Source organism: Nematostella vectensis, chromosome 1, assembly GCF_932526225.1.
Source record: "Nematostella vectensis chromosome 1, jaNemVect1.1, whole genome shotgun sequence".
Taxonomy (NCBI): domain Eukaryota; kingdom Metazoa; phylum Cnidaria; class Anthozoa; order Actiniaria; family Edwardsiidae; genus Nematostella; species Nematostella vectensis.
The window spans coordinates 3802299-3819383 of record NC_064034.1 but is presented as its reverse complement, the minus strand read 5'-3'; the positions used below and the strand labels follow the sequence as shown (position 1 = coordinate 3819383).

Below are 17085 nucleotides of genomic sequence, written 5' to 3'. Positions count from 1 at the left end.
AAGAAAAATACTGTTTTCTCTTCTTAAAAAATGTTTTAATATTGACACTTCCTAAATATTTTTCCAGGCACAATACTTTATTCCCCTATATGGACCTACCACCCAATAAATATGTACCTCTTACATTAGTTTGTGAAAGCCATATACATAATGATTAATATCAATTTTACTTTTGTTTAGTGAGTGCTATTACAAAAAAAGGAGTAGAGTAAAATAAAAACAAAAACAAATATGGAACATTAAATATGCCAAATTATCATTTTTTCTTTTTTTGTAGGGTCTATTCTGGGTTGTCGCACGATGAGCTCTGTACCCTTGAGTCTACTAATTTAATAGATGAGTTTGAGCAATCTTTGAAAAGTATGGAGGACTATAAATCAGCCATTGATCACATATTCCTGTGCTGTCCACAACTGGAACATTACTTGAAAAAATTTGTAGTACCAGCACCCGGGGACTGGCCAACTTGGTTTTATCAAAAGAAACTCATTGCTCAAGAAGTCAATGCAGATGCCAGTTTCCTATCAGTCATCCCAGAGCAGGGCCCATTTCATGTTTTCCTGAATCTACAAGAAGATGTTGTAACAATTTATGACTTCTTATTTAAAAAAGTATACAAAGAGACATTTGGATCTGACTTACCCAACAAGCCAAAGCCTTTTCGCGTCAGCCTGGTAATAACTGCTGTTTTTCTGGCGTGGGGCAAATTACGTGATAAAGTTCTACTAAAATTCAAGCTCTGCAAAGACATAGAGTATGCTTCCATTCTGTTTCTTTTAGATGAGGTGGTCCCCATATCATTCTTCCACTATCCTGTTACATTCAGGTCTGGAGACATGGAATCATATATAACAATGATGTTAAAGTTATCTCTACTGTTTATAATCTGGAAAAGGCATCATTATGACAGATCAACACTCTCGATGCTTAGTGACTTTTCTTTTCACAAACAACATTTTTCACAGTACCATGAACTTAAAAAGAAATGGATGGCTCTAATAACTGAAAAGAAAGTTGAAATCTGGCATAGTGTGCTACGCAGCTTCATTTCAATTTATGACAGTGCTAGTCAAATTAGGGACAAAGCCCTGTCATTTGCTGCATCAAAGACAGAACAGCTCTTTCATAACTATTTAACAACACCATACAGTAGAGGTTATTCTGAAAAAGACCTAAGTTTGGTGACTGGTACAGCTGCTAATGCATTACTGAAAATCATCAAGCAAGTTGGTCAAAATCTGGGAAAAGCAAAGCAGGTATAGCAGACATCCATCCATCCATAAGTAATTTTTTATTACCTTGGTGCAGTGCAGTGCCTGAACAATGTTTTTTTATGCAGGGAAGTAATAATAATGATTAGTCGAGCACTTGATCATAGCCTCAACTTATTTTCTTTTTCATGACTAACAATTGTGTCTATTTTTTTTTTTACATTTAAGGTTCCACAAGAAACAAATGCAAGAGGGCAGCCTAAAGGAGACATGAAATTTTTTCTTCCTACCTTTGACACCACCATTACTTCAAAAGCAATGCCCCTTGGCTACTCAATTGTAAAAGAAGACCCTTCCACAATACCTGATCCTAAATTAATCTGTGACTACAAAAACTGCACGCAATTATCAACAACCAATGTCAATCGCCTTAACTGTTTTCACACATTTCACAATTTTTATTTAGAAGAAGCTGGAGACCAGTGTCCAATCTGTTCCCCTCACCTTGCTGAAAAAATTGCAGAAATCTGTTCAGCATTTAATGAAAGCTTGTTGAAACCAACAGCAAAATCTACTAGAACCCCACAAAGCAATCAAGAACCTGGTAGTAATGATGAGAATGACAGCATTAATGTCAAAAAGAAATTGTGACCCTGAATACTATGACTCTGCACAATGGGAATCCCACATTGACAGGGAGTTAAATTCATTTGTTGTTGCACAACCACAACTGCGACACAATGTTCCCAATCACCAGGCTGCACCTTTACAGGCAATTGACATCCAAGTTACCACTCATCCAGTTGGTTCATCTACATTTTGGTTCTTTCCTCCTTACATATCTCAATCAACTCTACTTGGAAGAAATGGATCTAATGCATGTACTTTTATCTCACTAATTTTGGCCTATTCATATATCACTTCTGCAAACCGAACCAGTATACAGCTCAGCCGTGGTCCTCCCATAAACCCTCATTGGCTTTCAATGATGTTATCTGCAATTGTTCGTGGCAACAGCATATATGACACTGTGACAAATGGTTGCGGGTCTCCATTCTTTAGTGTTGTTGAGGCAAAACCACATCTAGATTCAGTCATTGGGACTGTTTCTCTTGAAGACACTCTCGATCTGTCAATTACATCAGCTAATCCACAGGTTCCTCAAAGTTCACTTGCATTTTATCTGCAAAGGCTTGATCGCGACCAGAACTTAGCAGCAATAGTCATAGCTAATGGAATGACAATATCTCTCGTCGGACACGATTCAAAGATCTATGTTCTAGATAGCCATCTACACTATGCACACGGCCATAACTTTGGAGCGATGATCGGAATGAGTCCCAAGGCTGACTTGGAAGAATTCCTCAGGAATATAAAGAAACTAATCTCGCCCACATTTGATGTTTGCTCCCTGACATTTGTCTCGTTTTCACGGCAGCAGTAGAACTTTTGAGTTTCGCGTGCCAGCAAATCCCACAAACGCCGTCAAACTTGAGGATTTTACCCTTGATCCAGCAAAAAATCTTCCTGGAACCTAAACACGAGTACATTTTCTTGGTGTATGTGTAATTTTTTGCTCCCGTTAAGTCCATTTTGAGCCAAACGTTTGTGTTTATTGTAACAGCTTTGGGAAACTTGTGTTTCGTCTGCCATTTTGAATGACTCTTGTCTCGCGCATGCGCAGTCGTTCTGCCGCGGTGTTGGTGAGATGAAAATAAAATATAGAATACCTTCAACTTTGTCTTTGAGGCTTTGGCTAGTTCCCATGTATTCAACTTTGTCACTCTCACTTGGACAAGAATTTACCTGGACAAGAAAATTGGCTTTAATTTAGTTGTAATTTAACAAATGCATATATTTTCATAACCGATTTTTACTTACATCGTCACTTTCCCACCACACAACAGGAAAAGCAGAATTCAAGATATTGTCATCTGGGGGACGTATATGCATAAAGTAACTAAATTTCTGTGGGAATGTGAATTATGTCAAGGATTTTTACAATAAATAGTAACAAAACGACATGACAAAAAACCTGGAAAATGCACATTTGAAATAGAGACATGGCCATCGGTTCCTTGTATTCTGTAAAAAATCAAATAATGTGAGGCCAAAATGAACACAAAATAACCTTAAGATTTTTTTCCTCTTGGTCATACTTGCAATATATATGGGTTCAGGGACGAAAAGCTCGAATTTCAAGACACTTTATAATAAGTCGCATCAATTTAAAAAAAAAGTCCTATTTGATATATTGTTTGCTATTACTCCACCTTATTAGATGTGAAATGGGCTTATTTGAAGTGTCATGTCATGTTTTTTTGTCATGCCTAAACAGTTCTGCCATCATAGCAGCAATTGCCAACCATTCAGAATGCAAAGTTATATGTCTTCTGTCTTAGAAAAGGATATATTTTACACTGTATCAAGGCATGTCTTGTCATATTGTGCTTGAGAATGCTCAGGGCTAGCTTTAAGCAATGTGTCTATCAATTTAATCAAAACAAGAGTTGATTAACATTCAGTAGATTGTGGAGAAAGCTCTACAGACGAAAGACAGAATCAGGCAGAAATACATATCATTGACCCTTATCTTTCTCCAGACAAAGTGAACGGAATATCATATTTTATTCTTTTTCTTTTTCCAGACAAAGTGTACAGCATATCATATTTTATTCTTACATTAGACATTGTTTACCTGTGTTTTGAAATCCATGGTGACAGGCTGGTACCAATAAGCTTTGATCAAAGCAAACAAGAGATGCTCCAAGCATGGCTCAAGCTCAAAATCCTTCAATATGAGTAAACAATAAACAATCACATCTCTTTCAAGCATGTTTTTAAGCTCTGTCTGTACTAGAGTTAAGAACGCCAGTGGGGAAAGGGGTCTGTCTGTACTAGAGCTAAGAACGCCAGTGGGGATTAGGGGTCTGTCTGTACTAGAGCTAAGAACGCCAGTGGGGAAAGGGGTCTGTCTGTACTAGAGCTAAGAACGCCAGTGGGGAAAGGGGTCTGTCTGTACTAGAGTTAAGAACGCCAGTGGGGAAAGGAGTCTGTCTGTACTAGAGCTAAGAACGCCAATGGGGAAAGGGGTCTGTCTGTACTAGAGTTAAGAACGCCAGTGGGGAAAGGGGTCTGTCTGTACTAGAGCTAAGAACGCCAGTGGGGAAAGGGGTCTGTCTGTACTAGAGCTAAGAACGCCAGTGGGGAAAGGGGTCTGTCTGTACTAGAGTTAAGAACGCCAATGGGGAAAGGGGTCTGTCTGTACTAGAGCTAAGAACGCCAGTGGGGAAAGGGGTCTGTCTGTACTAGAGCTAAGAACGCCAGGGGAAAGGGGTCTGTCTGTACTAGAGTTAAGAACGCCAGTGGGGAAAGGGGTATCCCCTTCTCCCTCACTTAGCTACAGCAGGGTTCAGCACTCCTTTCTAATAACCACTATGATGGACCAACTGTCTTACCTCCATACACGCCCACATCAGATCAAGAGTGTTAGTGACACCAGGCTGATCAGCAAGTGGTTCACAATCTGAGCATGACCTAAGAAGGTATGGCAGCAGGACTTTCTCCACAACATAGCCTTTTGTCTACCAAATATAGAGAAGACTGGTTAGGATCACTTGTTCTCATGTGACATGAGCATGTAGGTTTTGTGTACTTGTACTTGTAGCATCTGCTGTACACCAATGACTGTATGGTTATTAAGGTATAAAAGGAAAAGATTGACAGCAAATTTTTAATACGATTTCAGCCTTAAAGCTAAATTTATAATAAATGGTGCTCTATCTGTACCATGTCATTGTATGTCACTATGCACCATGCTACCAATAAATGGTGTCCTACATTGGACTTCTATATAAGACAGTACAATCCCAATCTGTCACTATTTACCACACTGCTCACAAATTAATGGTGTCCTATCTGAACTGCTAACAGTACAATCTCTGTATGTCACTGATCACCACACTACTCACAAATGAACAGTGTTTTATCTGAACTGCTATATATAAGGCAACTCACCAAAAGTGGTCCAAGCTTCTCGAACACATGAGAAGTAGTGAGTAACGACAGGACGTTAGACTTGCAGTGTAGAGCAGGTGGGAGCTTAGCTATCCTGTCAGGCTGTTTAATAAAATACCTATGAGCTACTTGTAATCCAAATGGGTCAATAGTCCCCCATTGAACTGGACCCAAAAAAAGAGGGAAGCTAAAATCATTAATTTAACTTCTGCTATGATTTATATATTTATCTCCCTTCAGGAGACATTGGATACTGTAAGGACATGACTAGCCATTGTAGTACACTCGCTATAATAAGTAGAGGATTGAAAAGAATACAACATTCAACAACAATAGCATAATTGTACATACAGCAGGAAAGAGTCTTTCCAAACAATCAGTAAGTTCAGTTCCCTTGGCAACGTCAGAGAGTGGTGGGTCCTGCATAGGATTCATGTATTCCATTGGAAATCTTGGTGCATTGTTAAGTGTTATAGAAGTTTGTTATATTTTAGTGCACTTAACATAATTTAATTAAGATGGGCCTAACACTTATCAATATACTATATGTATTTCTTTGGGAATGAAGTAACTGACAGCTTCCACATAATTTTCTATTATACTGTATATCATAAAATCATTCAATGCTCTTGAGAGGCCCAGAAGTAGCTATGCTGTAATAATTCCCAATCAGTTTAATGCTGTTTTGAGGGGCCCTGATGTGTCAAAAGCCATGAAATCCATCGTTGACATTTCTTAGGATACTTGAATGGGTAGGCACCAAAGTTGAGATGACAAGACTCTCCATAAGACAGGCTGACAGCAGGGAAATAAGCAAAGCCAGGGCCAAACCGAACATTGTCAAAAGCCACACCAAGGTGCTTCCCATTTCTGTAGGAGACAAAAATTACAAAAATACAATGAACATATCACAAACATTGTGTGTTCTCTGAGGCAACATACCCAAACCATTTGACACTGTACCCAGCCAGCAATCCTATCCCTCCCATCCTACACTTCTCGATCCCCTCCCACATGTTCCAGAGAAACAGAATCACAGTAAACCCAAAACCCTCTCAGAGCTTTTTTTTTTTCGCTGAGAGCCTTTTTTGTCCATAGAGTTGGCTGTGGAAAAGGTTACAAGATAAATGTATACATTTTAAATGATACATTTATATAAATGAGTATAAAAGGGGTGCTAGTATACCTTACCTTTCCATAATAAGGCTATTTGTGACTTAAATTTACTAATTAAATTTATTAATTAATGTTAATATATTGTTTGAAAAACGTTGTTAATAATTGTCTAATAACAAATCAAAAGCAGTACAAACCTACTATAACTTATGGTTCCCTCATCCAAATCGATAGCACAGCCAATGACATCCCCTGCCATCCATTCCTTGAAACAATAAAAGCTTAAACTGATACAACATACCACAGTTCATATTAAATAAGCACATAAAAATAAAACAATAAAGCATGAAGGGGGTTCAGTCTGACTGTGTTTGGCATTTCATATGTGCAGTCATGGACAAGCTAGTCCCTTACACTACAAGAGTGGCTGCTCATAGAGTTAAGTCTGTGGTATGTACCTCTCCATATTTTGCAGTGGAAACATTCCATTTCCTCACTCTGTGACCATCATATGCAAATGAATCTGCAGTATCACCAACTCCTTCCTGGAGAAACAAGAAAAAAGACAATAACCTATAAGGGATACAAGAACAAGACAAAAACCTATCAGGCATATAAAAAAAACAATAACTTATTACCATTACAATCAAGATATAAACCTTATCATGATACCAAAAAAAAGATTTCAAATAAATTCAAAACATCTTGAAACAATCTTATGTTTATTGTGTAGTATCAATTTCCCAAAACTGTACCTCATTTGTGAACTTGCACCCCAGGGTCGCCCATCCCAGCTGCATGATGCCTTTGGAGCCAAGAAGAATCTCATACATCCACTTTCCTGCAAACAGACATGCATGAGTCAAACTTAGATTGCCGGCCCTTACCTCCCCTTACTTCTTGCCCCTCCCCACACCCCTAGCTACTTACCCTTGCAGACACAAATATTTGCCCTGGCACTGCTGAAATTACTTTGGCTTTCAAGCTGTAAAAGAAAACAAACTTCCAAATCAACCAAATTCTCATGGGGATACTTTTGTGATCAAGTATTGTTTGGTGATGTAATCATTGCGATTTAACCTACGAAAACAGGATTTCATTTCCTTTAAAAATAAATCATTACTCAGAAAAAAAAAGGAAAACAAACTTAGACTTGGTATGAACAGTTAAAATGCTGATAGCAAACCTCAGTGGCATCCTTGATGTTCATTGATCCACACAAACTACTTCTATCAATCTTTACCACCTCTGGACCAATCCTTCCATCTGTAATGGCCCTTTGCTCAGGATCCAAAACTAGAAAACAAATATTCCAGTATAAACAAAGGCAGATCCAGGACATTGATACTGAGTGTAGTGATCTTCACCTTGTTTCGGGCAAACTTCTAAATGTTATATCAGCTTCTCTTAGTAATCCCCTCCTGTAACTAGGTGTCATGATGTGTTTGCATACATTTTGGAACTAAATTCACCAATAGCAGTCCCAATAGTCAAGATGGAAAAGGAAATCGTTTAACAATGGCACACCAGCTGCCTTTGATTTTTCTATTCTTCTCTTTTTTTTTAAACTAGGGTGAGTTAAGGTAATTCCCTCTAAATAGTTCCACAACCCAGAATTTTTTAAAACATGGCATAAACAATATTGAAGTTAAGGGCTTTTAAAAAATGTAATAAAAAATGGGGGTACCGACCTCGTTTTCACAACAGAGGGGCGTAGAGTTGATGCGTTTTTACTGATCACGCAAGGAAAAATCCCAACTCTTAGTTTTCAAAAAGAGTGCCTATATTCTTTAGAAAACTAAGTTCTGTTTGTCGAGCTGCCAAAATCCGATCTCCTAAACAATAACCTGTAGTAGCTAATGTTCAAAATAAATCACATTTATAGAGATCGCACTAAAAGACATTGTTTTCGCCACTATTCATACGGTAAAAAGAGCCATTTTGAAGTATTTTTACAGCTTTTAAGAGAAATAACAAAACTTCTACAACCCAACTTTTTTCTTCTTTCAGTATATCATTTTTCCGTATATATTAACTATTTGAGCAAATAAAAAATGGGGTAACCGACTTCGTTTTTCTGTCAACGCAATTTTAAGTAAAAAACGCGCGCCTTTTGCTGTGTTTTCTTGTACAACTGTGGCGCGCACGCGCACTTAATACCGGAAAATTTGAACAAACAGCACGTGCCACTTTGCGCAGAAGGGGTGCGCAGTGCAATTCGAGGAAATAACCTTAAGGGTAGACATTTCATATACATTGCGTTAAAAGGGTACAGATACAAGACAATGCATAAACATTACGTGTAAATTGTATAGACACAACATTTGCTTTGAAGCAATAACAAACAAGGGAGAAATAGCAAGATAAAACATTACTTGTAAATTGTATAGACACAACATTTGCTTTGAAGCAATAACAAACAAGGGAGAAATAGCAAGATAAAACATAACACAATAATCAAATTATAAATAATCACTAGTAAACTATAAGTACTAAGGTTACTGTATCGCCCGTACATGATCGAGGTGGAAAAGAAAGGGATAGATGGAAAGATCATGCATATCACAAATATATTTTTGCGATACCTTTGGTTTATTTATAAAGTTATCACGTCAATTTGTCTTGAGGTAAGTAAGTACATAAAGTACAATCTCTTGGATACTACACTACCTGCTTTTGGTTTTTCCTCATATTTTGACAAAATATCGTCGATGTGCTCTTGCAAACTGCTGTATTCCAACAATCTCCTATGTAACAAGAAGATAGAAAATTAATCCTTAACAAAGATTATTGCTTTTTCGCTAAAACGACGGCATCACATCACAAAAACAGGTCATCATAAGCTCGGTAATAAAATCCCTAATTTAAGATAAGTAATAAACAATAACAAACGAATAATACTGATATTTTGATTGATGAATAGAACGCATGATAGAACGAAGCTGACTGGTTATTTAATAAGATTTGCACTCGGGGATCTGTACCTTGGCGTTGCTATTTCATCTCGCTCCTTCGAAGGGAAAACAGACGTCAAAAACTGATCCACGTCCATTCCAAGTTGCGACAGTAGAAGTCGGGTCCTGTAGTAACTTGAAATATTCTTATCTAGTTCCAAGCTTCCATACTCTCTCTACGCCATTAAACATCCCGAGGATGGTGATGGTTTAAAAAAACATGTCTCGAATGATCGAAAGATATGGAAAGTGAGGGAGTAAATAAACTTAGAAATAAAATTACTCGGTAGCCATATTGAACTCTTATTAGTGCCCAGGACCACCCCGAAAGAGCCTTTTGAAGTGGGAGGGGCTGGTGGGTATTCTGCGTGTACGTAGTAAGTTTCACGAGAAAATGGAGGGATTCTTTGGTTCTGTAACTACGGTGGCCCACTAGGGTCACGGCAAATTAAAAAAAGCCACGGCAAATTAAAAAAAGCCACGGCAGAACAAAGCAAACGCACGGCAAAAGAAAGCGATCTCACGGCAAAATAAATCAAACTCGCGGCAGAACAAAGCATCTCACGGCAAAGAAAGCAATCCCACGGCAGAATACAACGAACTCACGGCAGAACACAACGAACACGGCAGAACACAACTACGACCTGGCCCACAAGGGTCACGGCAAATTAAAAAAAGCCACGGCATAAAACAAAAAATTACGGCAGAACAAAGCAGACTCACGGCAAAAGAAAGCAACTCCACGGCAGAACTCACGGCAGAACAAACAAAAGTAAATTGCCACGGCGGAAGTGAATTACACGGCGGAAGTGAAATACACAGTAGACCGCTGACAAAAGATTCTGGGCTCATGGTTGCCCTAAAGTCCCAGTCTTCCTCCATTTGCAAATTCAAAATGGCGGACAGCGAAAGCGAAGATCAGGAAAGAACCATCATAACACAATTATTTCACCTTGGGCATAGTTATGATGACATTGTTGGACTACTGTCGAAGTGTCATGGGATAAATATCAGCGTCAGAACGCTGAAAAGACGTCTTAAAGATTGGGGGATGTCAAGAAGATATCTTGAGTATGATCCAAATACCGTTAGATCTGCTATTACAGAACTTTTGGATGGACCAAATTCGATTGTTGGATATCGGTCAGTTTGGCATAATCTTCGAATGAAGGGTATACTGGTACCACGTGTAGTTGTTCAAGAAATGCTGAAAGAAATCGACCCAAATGGAGTTGAATTGAGAAAGGCCCATAAGCTGAAAAGAAGAGTTTATCGTAGCTTAGGGCCAAATAGTACTTGGCATGCTGATGGCTACGATAAACTTAAGCCATACGGTTTTCCTATGCATGCGTGTATCGATGGTTTCAGTCGCAAAGTCATTTGGTTGTATGTAACTCGATCTAATAATTATCCTGACAACATTGCTTCCTATTATCTGGACGCCGTCAAACAACTTGGTGGCTGTCCCAGAGAACTAGACACAGACCTTGGAACTGAGAATGGTACTATGGCCGGTATACATTCTTTTTTTTTGGATGATCCCAACTCTCATAGATATGTTGCATCTCCACGAAATCAAAGAATTGAATGCTGGTGGAGCTTTCTTAGAAAAAATTGGTCAACATGGTGGATGAATCTTTTCAAAGACATGATAGAGAAAGCAGTACTCAACACAGCAGACAAGCTTCATTTAGAGTGTCTTTGGTTTTGTTTTGCTGAACTACTTCAAAACGATCTGAAAAGAGTGGGTGATTCATGGAATACTCACTATATAAGGAAATCCCGCCATGATACTGTAGCAGGAAGACCTGATGCAATTTTCCACCTTCCTGAAAGTTACGGGGGTATTGATAATTTACTTGTACCAGTTTCACAACATGATATGAGTTATGCTTACACTCATCTTGTACAACAGGACGAAGATGATGAATACCAAGAATATTTTCGTTATGTTCTTCACAGTCTCAATAAGAAGAAACCTGAACACTGGAGAGAAGCATTACAGATGTATGAAGAGTTGTTGCACATTGCAGTTAATGGTTGTTAAGTTACATTATTTTATAAGGAACGATTGAGAAACAACTTTCAAAAACTCATTAATTATTCATGAGGTATTCAACCAATCCCTGTTTGTAATTTGTACCACGTGAAGTAACTTGAAACCAGAGGAAGTACTCGTACCTTGTATTCTACCTTATTTCCAGTTACTTCTACCTTTTTCAAGTTACTTCTACATTATTTCCAGTTACTTCTACCTTATTTCCAGTTACTTCTACCATGTTTCCAACTACTACTAGCTAATGATAATCAAATTATTAGAAATAATCAGTTTAACATTAATTTAGTGAAAAAAGGTCTTTGATACATGACTCCATCACGACTCGATCCCCTACCGTCCAGTCTATATGCGCCGTCTTATACCATTACGCCACCGAGTTTCTGATGCGATTCCTCGGAAGATAACATACTTATAAAACTTATGAATTAGACTCATTAGGAATGCCATGAATAGCAGACAAAGACAATTTGAATAGCTTTTGTTTCAGAAAGCCGTCCGGGAATTGAAGAACAACAAACGGTGCTTCATGCATTCAAAATTATGAAAACTGAAAACCTTAGTGGAGATGCAATAAATCAATATATTTCTGTTATATGTATTCCCTTCGCTTCTTTTCCCTCCCGAATAATTAATGAGTTTTTGAAGTCGTTCAAAGGCCTCCAATTCGGACTTGACGGGATTTCAAAGTCCTCATTGTCGGCCTTTAAACATTATGTAAAACAAGGTCGAACCCCTCCTTCCCAGTCCCCTCCATAAAGGAAACAATTCAGTAAAAACCCACTTGCAAGATTCAACCAGTTGATTAAAAAGCACTAGGCCAGAAAAAGAATTATAAGTCACTGAGGTTCTCATATAAAGGGTGTCAAGATCAAGTTGACTGTAAATGAAACATTAGGTTATGTTAGCAAAAGGAAAACATGCCCATTTCAAAAATGGTTGTCAGAGGAGATTGCATAACCAAAAGGTTACAACCACTTAAAAGCTGTTCGACACACAAATTTGAGCTTCTTGAAATTGCACGAAAATGAACACTAAAAAGAGGTTAAGGTTAACCACATACTATCTTGTCATTATTTCATAGAAATGACTGCTTTTAACCATGCAATCACCATGTGACAATTTCCATTTTATCTTGCAGCTTTTTTGAAAATAGGTATATACTGTCACATGATTTACAATTTAAAGGTTACTGTTCACAAATGTGACATCAAGGCCTTGCAACACTGAATAATTCCCATGATTTAAAAATCTGTTTATAAGTTAATGCCTTAATCAGAATGGCACCAGCCTCAACACTATTATTGTAAATGTGTCAAAAAGGTTATGATTTCTTATAATACTTCATGAATTACAGATAATGGATAATGAAATAGACAAGTATTACTAAAAACAATATTCTTTTATTCTTCAAAAATCTAATCAGCACTATTTTAGCTGTAATCAGTACTATGTGTTTCATAGATGGAGTATGCCCACTCTAATCAAATATCATTACAACTAAATCATAATTTGCAACTTCTAAATTAAGAACAGGAACAAACAACAATAACAGATAAAGCATTCATCAAGGCTCATCAAATTAGCTCATATATCTTTCTGTGCACAATCTGTATAAACAAGGCCAAATACAGGGGTGCCGGAACCGGGGTTGGGGGTGCTAGAGCTGCCTCAATAAGTTTTGATTTCTTCTGAATTACTTTAAGATTTAAAAAGAAAAATACAGATAAAAAGCAAAATATAGCTAAACATATATAGAAAAACTACAAATGCATAGCTTAGCCCACACCCTCGCCCCCAATCAAAAAAATGCTCCGGCATCCCTGAAATAGCCTAAGTGTCCTGTATATGCACTTGTTTATTAAAGATAATTATAAAGGAAATACTGATTAGGCAGTGTCGCAAGACAGTACTTAGCTGTTAACTTTCATATTGAAGCATTATGAAATCACAAAATCAATTTGTTCAGTAAATCTGTTCAGTGTAACTACCCAAATTTCAATATGGCCAGGACCAATTTTTACATTATGTTTCAGCTGGTGTTTCACCGCTAAACAAATGAGATTTTGAACCAGGTCCCCCTTACCTCCTCGCATTTTCGACCTTTCTGCTTGAGTGAGCACTGATATACTTGAACCAAATTCAACTTCGATAGAGTGAACGCAATGAACCCGTGAAATACATATTTGACTATTTATTACTTTTCTTTTGTGTCTATTTGACTATTACAGTATTAACTTTTACTTCACAGGTTCAATGCATTCACTCTAAACAATACCATCTACCAATAACTTGAGCATAATAATTTGGCTGGTGAGAACACAACCATAAAATGACATTGTAATTATGTCTTACTAGTCAAAACTAATGGAAATAAAAGCCATGAACATTAAACTGAAAACTAGAAATGAGAATGAGAGTACCAGTGTCCATTTTGAAAAAATATGTTTTAAGATTTTGAAAATGCCTGGCCCTTACAAAAAGCTAATAAAAAGTTTTGCTTAAAAGTATCTAACGATGCCATGTGGGCAACTGGAAGGGTTATCTCCCTCCCACATGCCCCAACAAGGGGAAAGCAAACTGTGTGCTTTGGGTTCCTCTTAAGGCAATCATGGTCAAACCTTACATGAATTGGAGAGATTTCCTTGCTGAGATTTCGGTGCTTTTGGCCAGTTAACCAGCCCATAACTGCACTTGGGCTCAGATCAACTACATTGAACCGTTCACCATCATCAGTATTGTCTTCATTTTCATCATCATCGATATCTTTTCTATCAGCACCATAGGCTTTCCATGCCATCGCCTCTTGGTAGCTACAGACTTGTGATTTATCCTCAAGGCTGAATATGAAGTCTTGGAAGTTGTCCATTACTGACTCTTCTACGGTCCGACGAGAGCTTCCCACAGCTGAATACTGCGGTTTCATGAGAGAAAATAAGTAATTCCCGTCGACTTCCTCTTGGTGGCCCATAACAAACAGACCTTTGCATTTCTTTGGGTGCTTGGTGACTATGTCAGCCAATCCATACAGCTCCATTCCCTTCTTTAGTTCTTTTAACATCAACTCCCGTCTGCTGAGCATACTGACAGTAACAGCAGCAAGAATAGAGTCAGCACATGCATCGGATATGGGCCCTGTGTAGCCATGGTCAATTATAATATCAGTGCTACTGGCAATATCCTGCCTGATATTTTTCAACAGCTTACATTCTGTTGCAGTCAAATGTTTTTGAAGATCTTTGCTGTTGGAGTAGTCAAGATCTCCAAGTGACACCAGCGTGTCAAACACACAGGGGGCCAGAAAGTTTGGGGCTGGGCCTCCCTGGCCCAAGCTAGCTGCAACAATTTCCCCAATTGTTCTATAAGTGGCAATGTCATTGGTAGAATAAGCAGGACTTCCATCTGGGAAGAATTTTTTCGCTATATCGGGAATGATACATGAAAAAAACTCACGTGCCAAAGCACCATCATCGATTCCGTCTTCTCCTACAAACTTCACACGACACACATGAACAGGATTAACTTTCTTAGCTGCTCTTTGCCACAATGTGATAGCCCTGGTTACTGGTGTACCCCTTCTAATGATCATGAACATGGATATTTTCCCATCAGAGATGACCTTTTCTTGCAATAGTTCAATAACACCAGCTTCGCTTTCTGGGATAGGCGATTCTGTTTTGTTGTTGCTTGGTGGAGGGCTGTCATCATTGCCATAAAGACGTTCAATTTCATCATAGTAAAACCAGTCAGAACCACTGTTGGTACTTATGCCTGAAGGTCCTGGATGATTGTTGGTTGGATGATTTGTTGTTAGTTTCTTGGCTGGTGGCTCTGTTGCTATGCAGGCATCACTTTCGTTGCTCCTCTTTACTGGACAAGAAGCTTCAGGTTCAGAACTGTCACTATCCCTTTCCTCTTTCCTAAATTCTTCTATGTCATTGACCGTACATAGATATAACGTTATGCGCTTGTAGTCCTTTAATGCTGCTTGCTTATACTTTTCCAAGGTGAAAAACTCTTTGGACGTTCCAGGAAGGAACAAAGCCTCTTGGCCGTCTTCGTAAAGTAGGACATATTCAGTTCCTTGAAATTAATTAATTTCATATATTTTAGTATTATTGTTTATATTATAGTAATTTCATATACAGCAATATGCAGAAATTCTGATCTTGACTATCAAAGTATGTAACTATACAACTGTATGTGGGGTGCATCATGGGAAATGGACGTGCAGTTTGAGCAAATTGACCAAAAGTAGTAATAATAATAATAATAATAATAATAATAATAATAATAATAATAATAATAATAATAATAATAATAATAATAATAATAATAATTTATTACTTACATGTCACAAATTCACATGAGAATATAATCAAATGGGCCGTGTGTTGTCATGTATGAGCATGTCCTGTGAGTTATATACTTTGCTAGATCAGAATTTCTGCATATTGCTGTATATACATTATTTAAACTTTTTTCTGTATATTTTAGTGTAATATTAATAGTCGAGTTAGTTTTTCTTAAATGTAAGAGCATTGAGACATCGTGCAATGCTCCAAAAACATTATTATTATTATTTATTATTACCTTCGGAATACAGGTTTCTCTGAAAGTCGGCCCATTTCGATTTCGCTTGTTCGAGCAATTCCTTATAGGATGCATGCTTGTTCACTTTTATTGCCAACTTCTTTCCTCTTTTATCCTTGAGCTCTTCCTCACTAAATACTTTCAACCCAATGTTAATGATTACATCATTAGCCTCCTCAGGTTTATTCTTGTCTTTTAACTGTTTCTTTGTCGGCTTGCCATCTTTTCCCTTCTTAAAACCAACGAATGATTTTATTGTAGATACATGTGAAGCAGGTCTACCAAATGGTTTGTTTTCAACTGCTTTGGAGAGTTCTAGAGAAATCAATAAAAACAAAAGAAATCTTATGATTAAAATGAAACTAAATGATCTTTGCCTTTTCAAAAAATTATCTAAAATATCTCATAATAATAATTATTATTTGAAAATTATTTTAAAAAATGATCATGAACAGTATAATTTAAAATGTTTTACATGTAGTTACTTAACTTCTTGTGGAAATAAAAGAAATAGACAATATGCAGTTTGTTTTGGAATAATATGGAAGATAGCTTGCTTGAGTTGGACTGAATTAAGCTTATAAATTATGAATTAAGCTTATAAGCTATTTACAACTATTTACTATACACTCAGTCACAAAATAGTGCAAATACAGTGTCTATGTCCATTAAACAAAATCTTCATGCCCCTCCCCTCCCCCCCCGACCACTTTTCCAATGGTCGATCCCTAAGTGAACTTTAAGGTTTTGCTTCAAGCTTATATCATCATTTGTTCTAACTTAAATGAGTCAGACTTTTCCAATTAGTTTTAATTCTCTTTAACGATCCTTTTTAAAGCGAGCTCTTAGAATTATTGGTCCAAAGCAGAGCTTAACTCTGTCCAAAGTGACCTGACGGCTGTGCAAGAAATTCCACACTTACACACACTGCTCTTACCTTTTCCGCAGAAAACACAAAACGTAGATCCATCATCGCCTAGCTTGCGACCACAATGAGAGCAAAACATACTTCTAGAGGTATTCTGCGACAAGGATTGTAAAAGCAACTAAATTTGCACACGAAGCAAGCGATTCGAGCGAGAACGAACGAATGCACGTGGTCCGTACATTGGTAACTGTCCAAAAAAATCGCGGGCTC

General features: G+C 37.6%; 3 protein-coding genes across 5 annotated transcripts in view; 1 reads left to right on the top strand and 2 right to left on the bottom strand.

Moving 5' to 3' along the window:
• Positions 1 to 10006, bottom strand: part of LOC5517097 (E3 ubiquitin-protein ligase RNF123) — a 52290-nt gene extending 42284 nt beyond the window's left edge. For 2 of the 3 annotated variants that reach the window (XM_048728336.1, XM_048728337.1), the window contains exons 1-15: positions 9329 to 10006; positions 9015 to 9091; positions 7531 to 7640; positions 7275 to 7329; positions 7100 to 7185; positions 6803 to 6889; positions 6542 to 6609; positions 5973 to 6098; positions 5580 to 5679; positions 5229 to 5330; positions 4670 to 4795; positions 3910 to 4002; positions 3624 to 3697; positions 3093 to 3189; positions 2942 to 3017 (exon numbers count right to left, since the gene is read on the bottom strand). In XM_048728336.1, the coding sequence (XP_048584293.1) occupies positions 2942 to 3017; positions 3093 to 3189; positions 3624 to 3697; positions 3910 to 4002; positions 4670 to 4795; positions 5229 to 5330; positions 5580 to 5679; positions 5973 to 6098; positions 6542 to 6609; positions 6803 to 6889; positions 7100 to 7185; positions 7275 to 7329; positions 7531 to 7640; positions 9015 to 9091; positions 9329 to 9396 (1345 nt within the window). In that variant the 5' untranslated portion in view covers positions 9397 to 10006. Of the gene's footprint in view, positions 1 to 2941; positions 3018 to 3092; positions 3190 to 3623; positions 3698 to 3909; positions 4003 to 4669; positions 4796 to 5228; positions 5331 to 5579; positions 5680 to 5972; positions 6099 to 6541; positions 6610 to 6802; positions 6890 to 7099; positions 7186 to 7274; positions 7330 to 7530; positions 7641 to 8929; positions 8972 to 9014; positions 9092 to 9328 lie in introns of those variants that run through there. The other variant, XM_048728338.1, reaches the window with a different exon arrangement.
• LOC116616902 lies at positions 8 to 2603 on the top strand. Its single transcript, XM_048728344.1, has 3 exons — positions 8 to 129; positions 205 to 1256; positions 1440 to 2603. The coding sequence occupies exons 2-3, from the start codon at positions 246 to 248 to the stop codon at positions 1860 to 1862; spliced, it is 1434 nt and encodes a 477-aa protein (XP_048584301.1). The 5' UTR covers positions 8 to 129; positions 205 to 245; the 3' UTR covers positions 1863 to 2603.
• A 2731-nt stretch (positions 10007 to 12737) lies between the features above and the next one.
• Positions 12738 to 17021, bottom strand: LOC116614552. Its single transcript, XM_048728343.1, has 3 exons — positions 16885 to 17021; positions 15948 to 16262; positions 12738 to 15437 (listed from the first exon to the last, which is right to left on the bottom strand). Exons 1-3 carry the CDS (start codon positions 16952 to 16954, stop codon positions 13804 to 13806), a joined length of 2019 nt encoding a protein of 672 aa, XP_048584300.1. The 5' UTR covers positions 16955 to 17021; the 3' UTR covers positions 12738 to 13803.
• Positions 17022 to 17085: the final 64 nt, after the last annotated feature.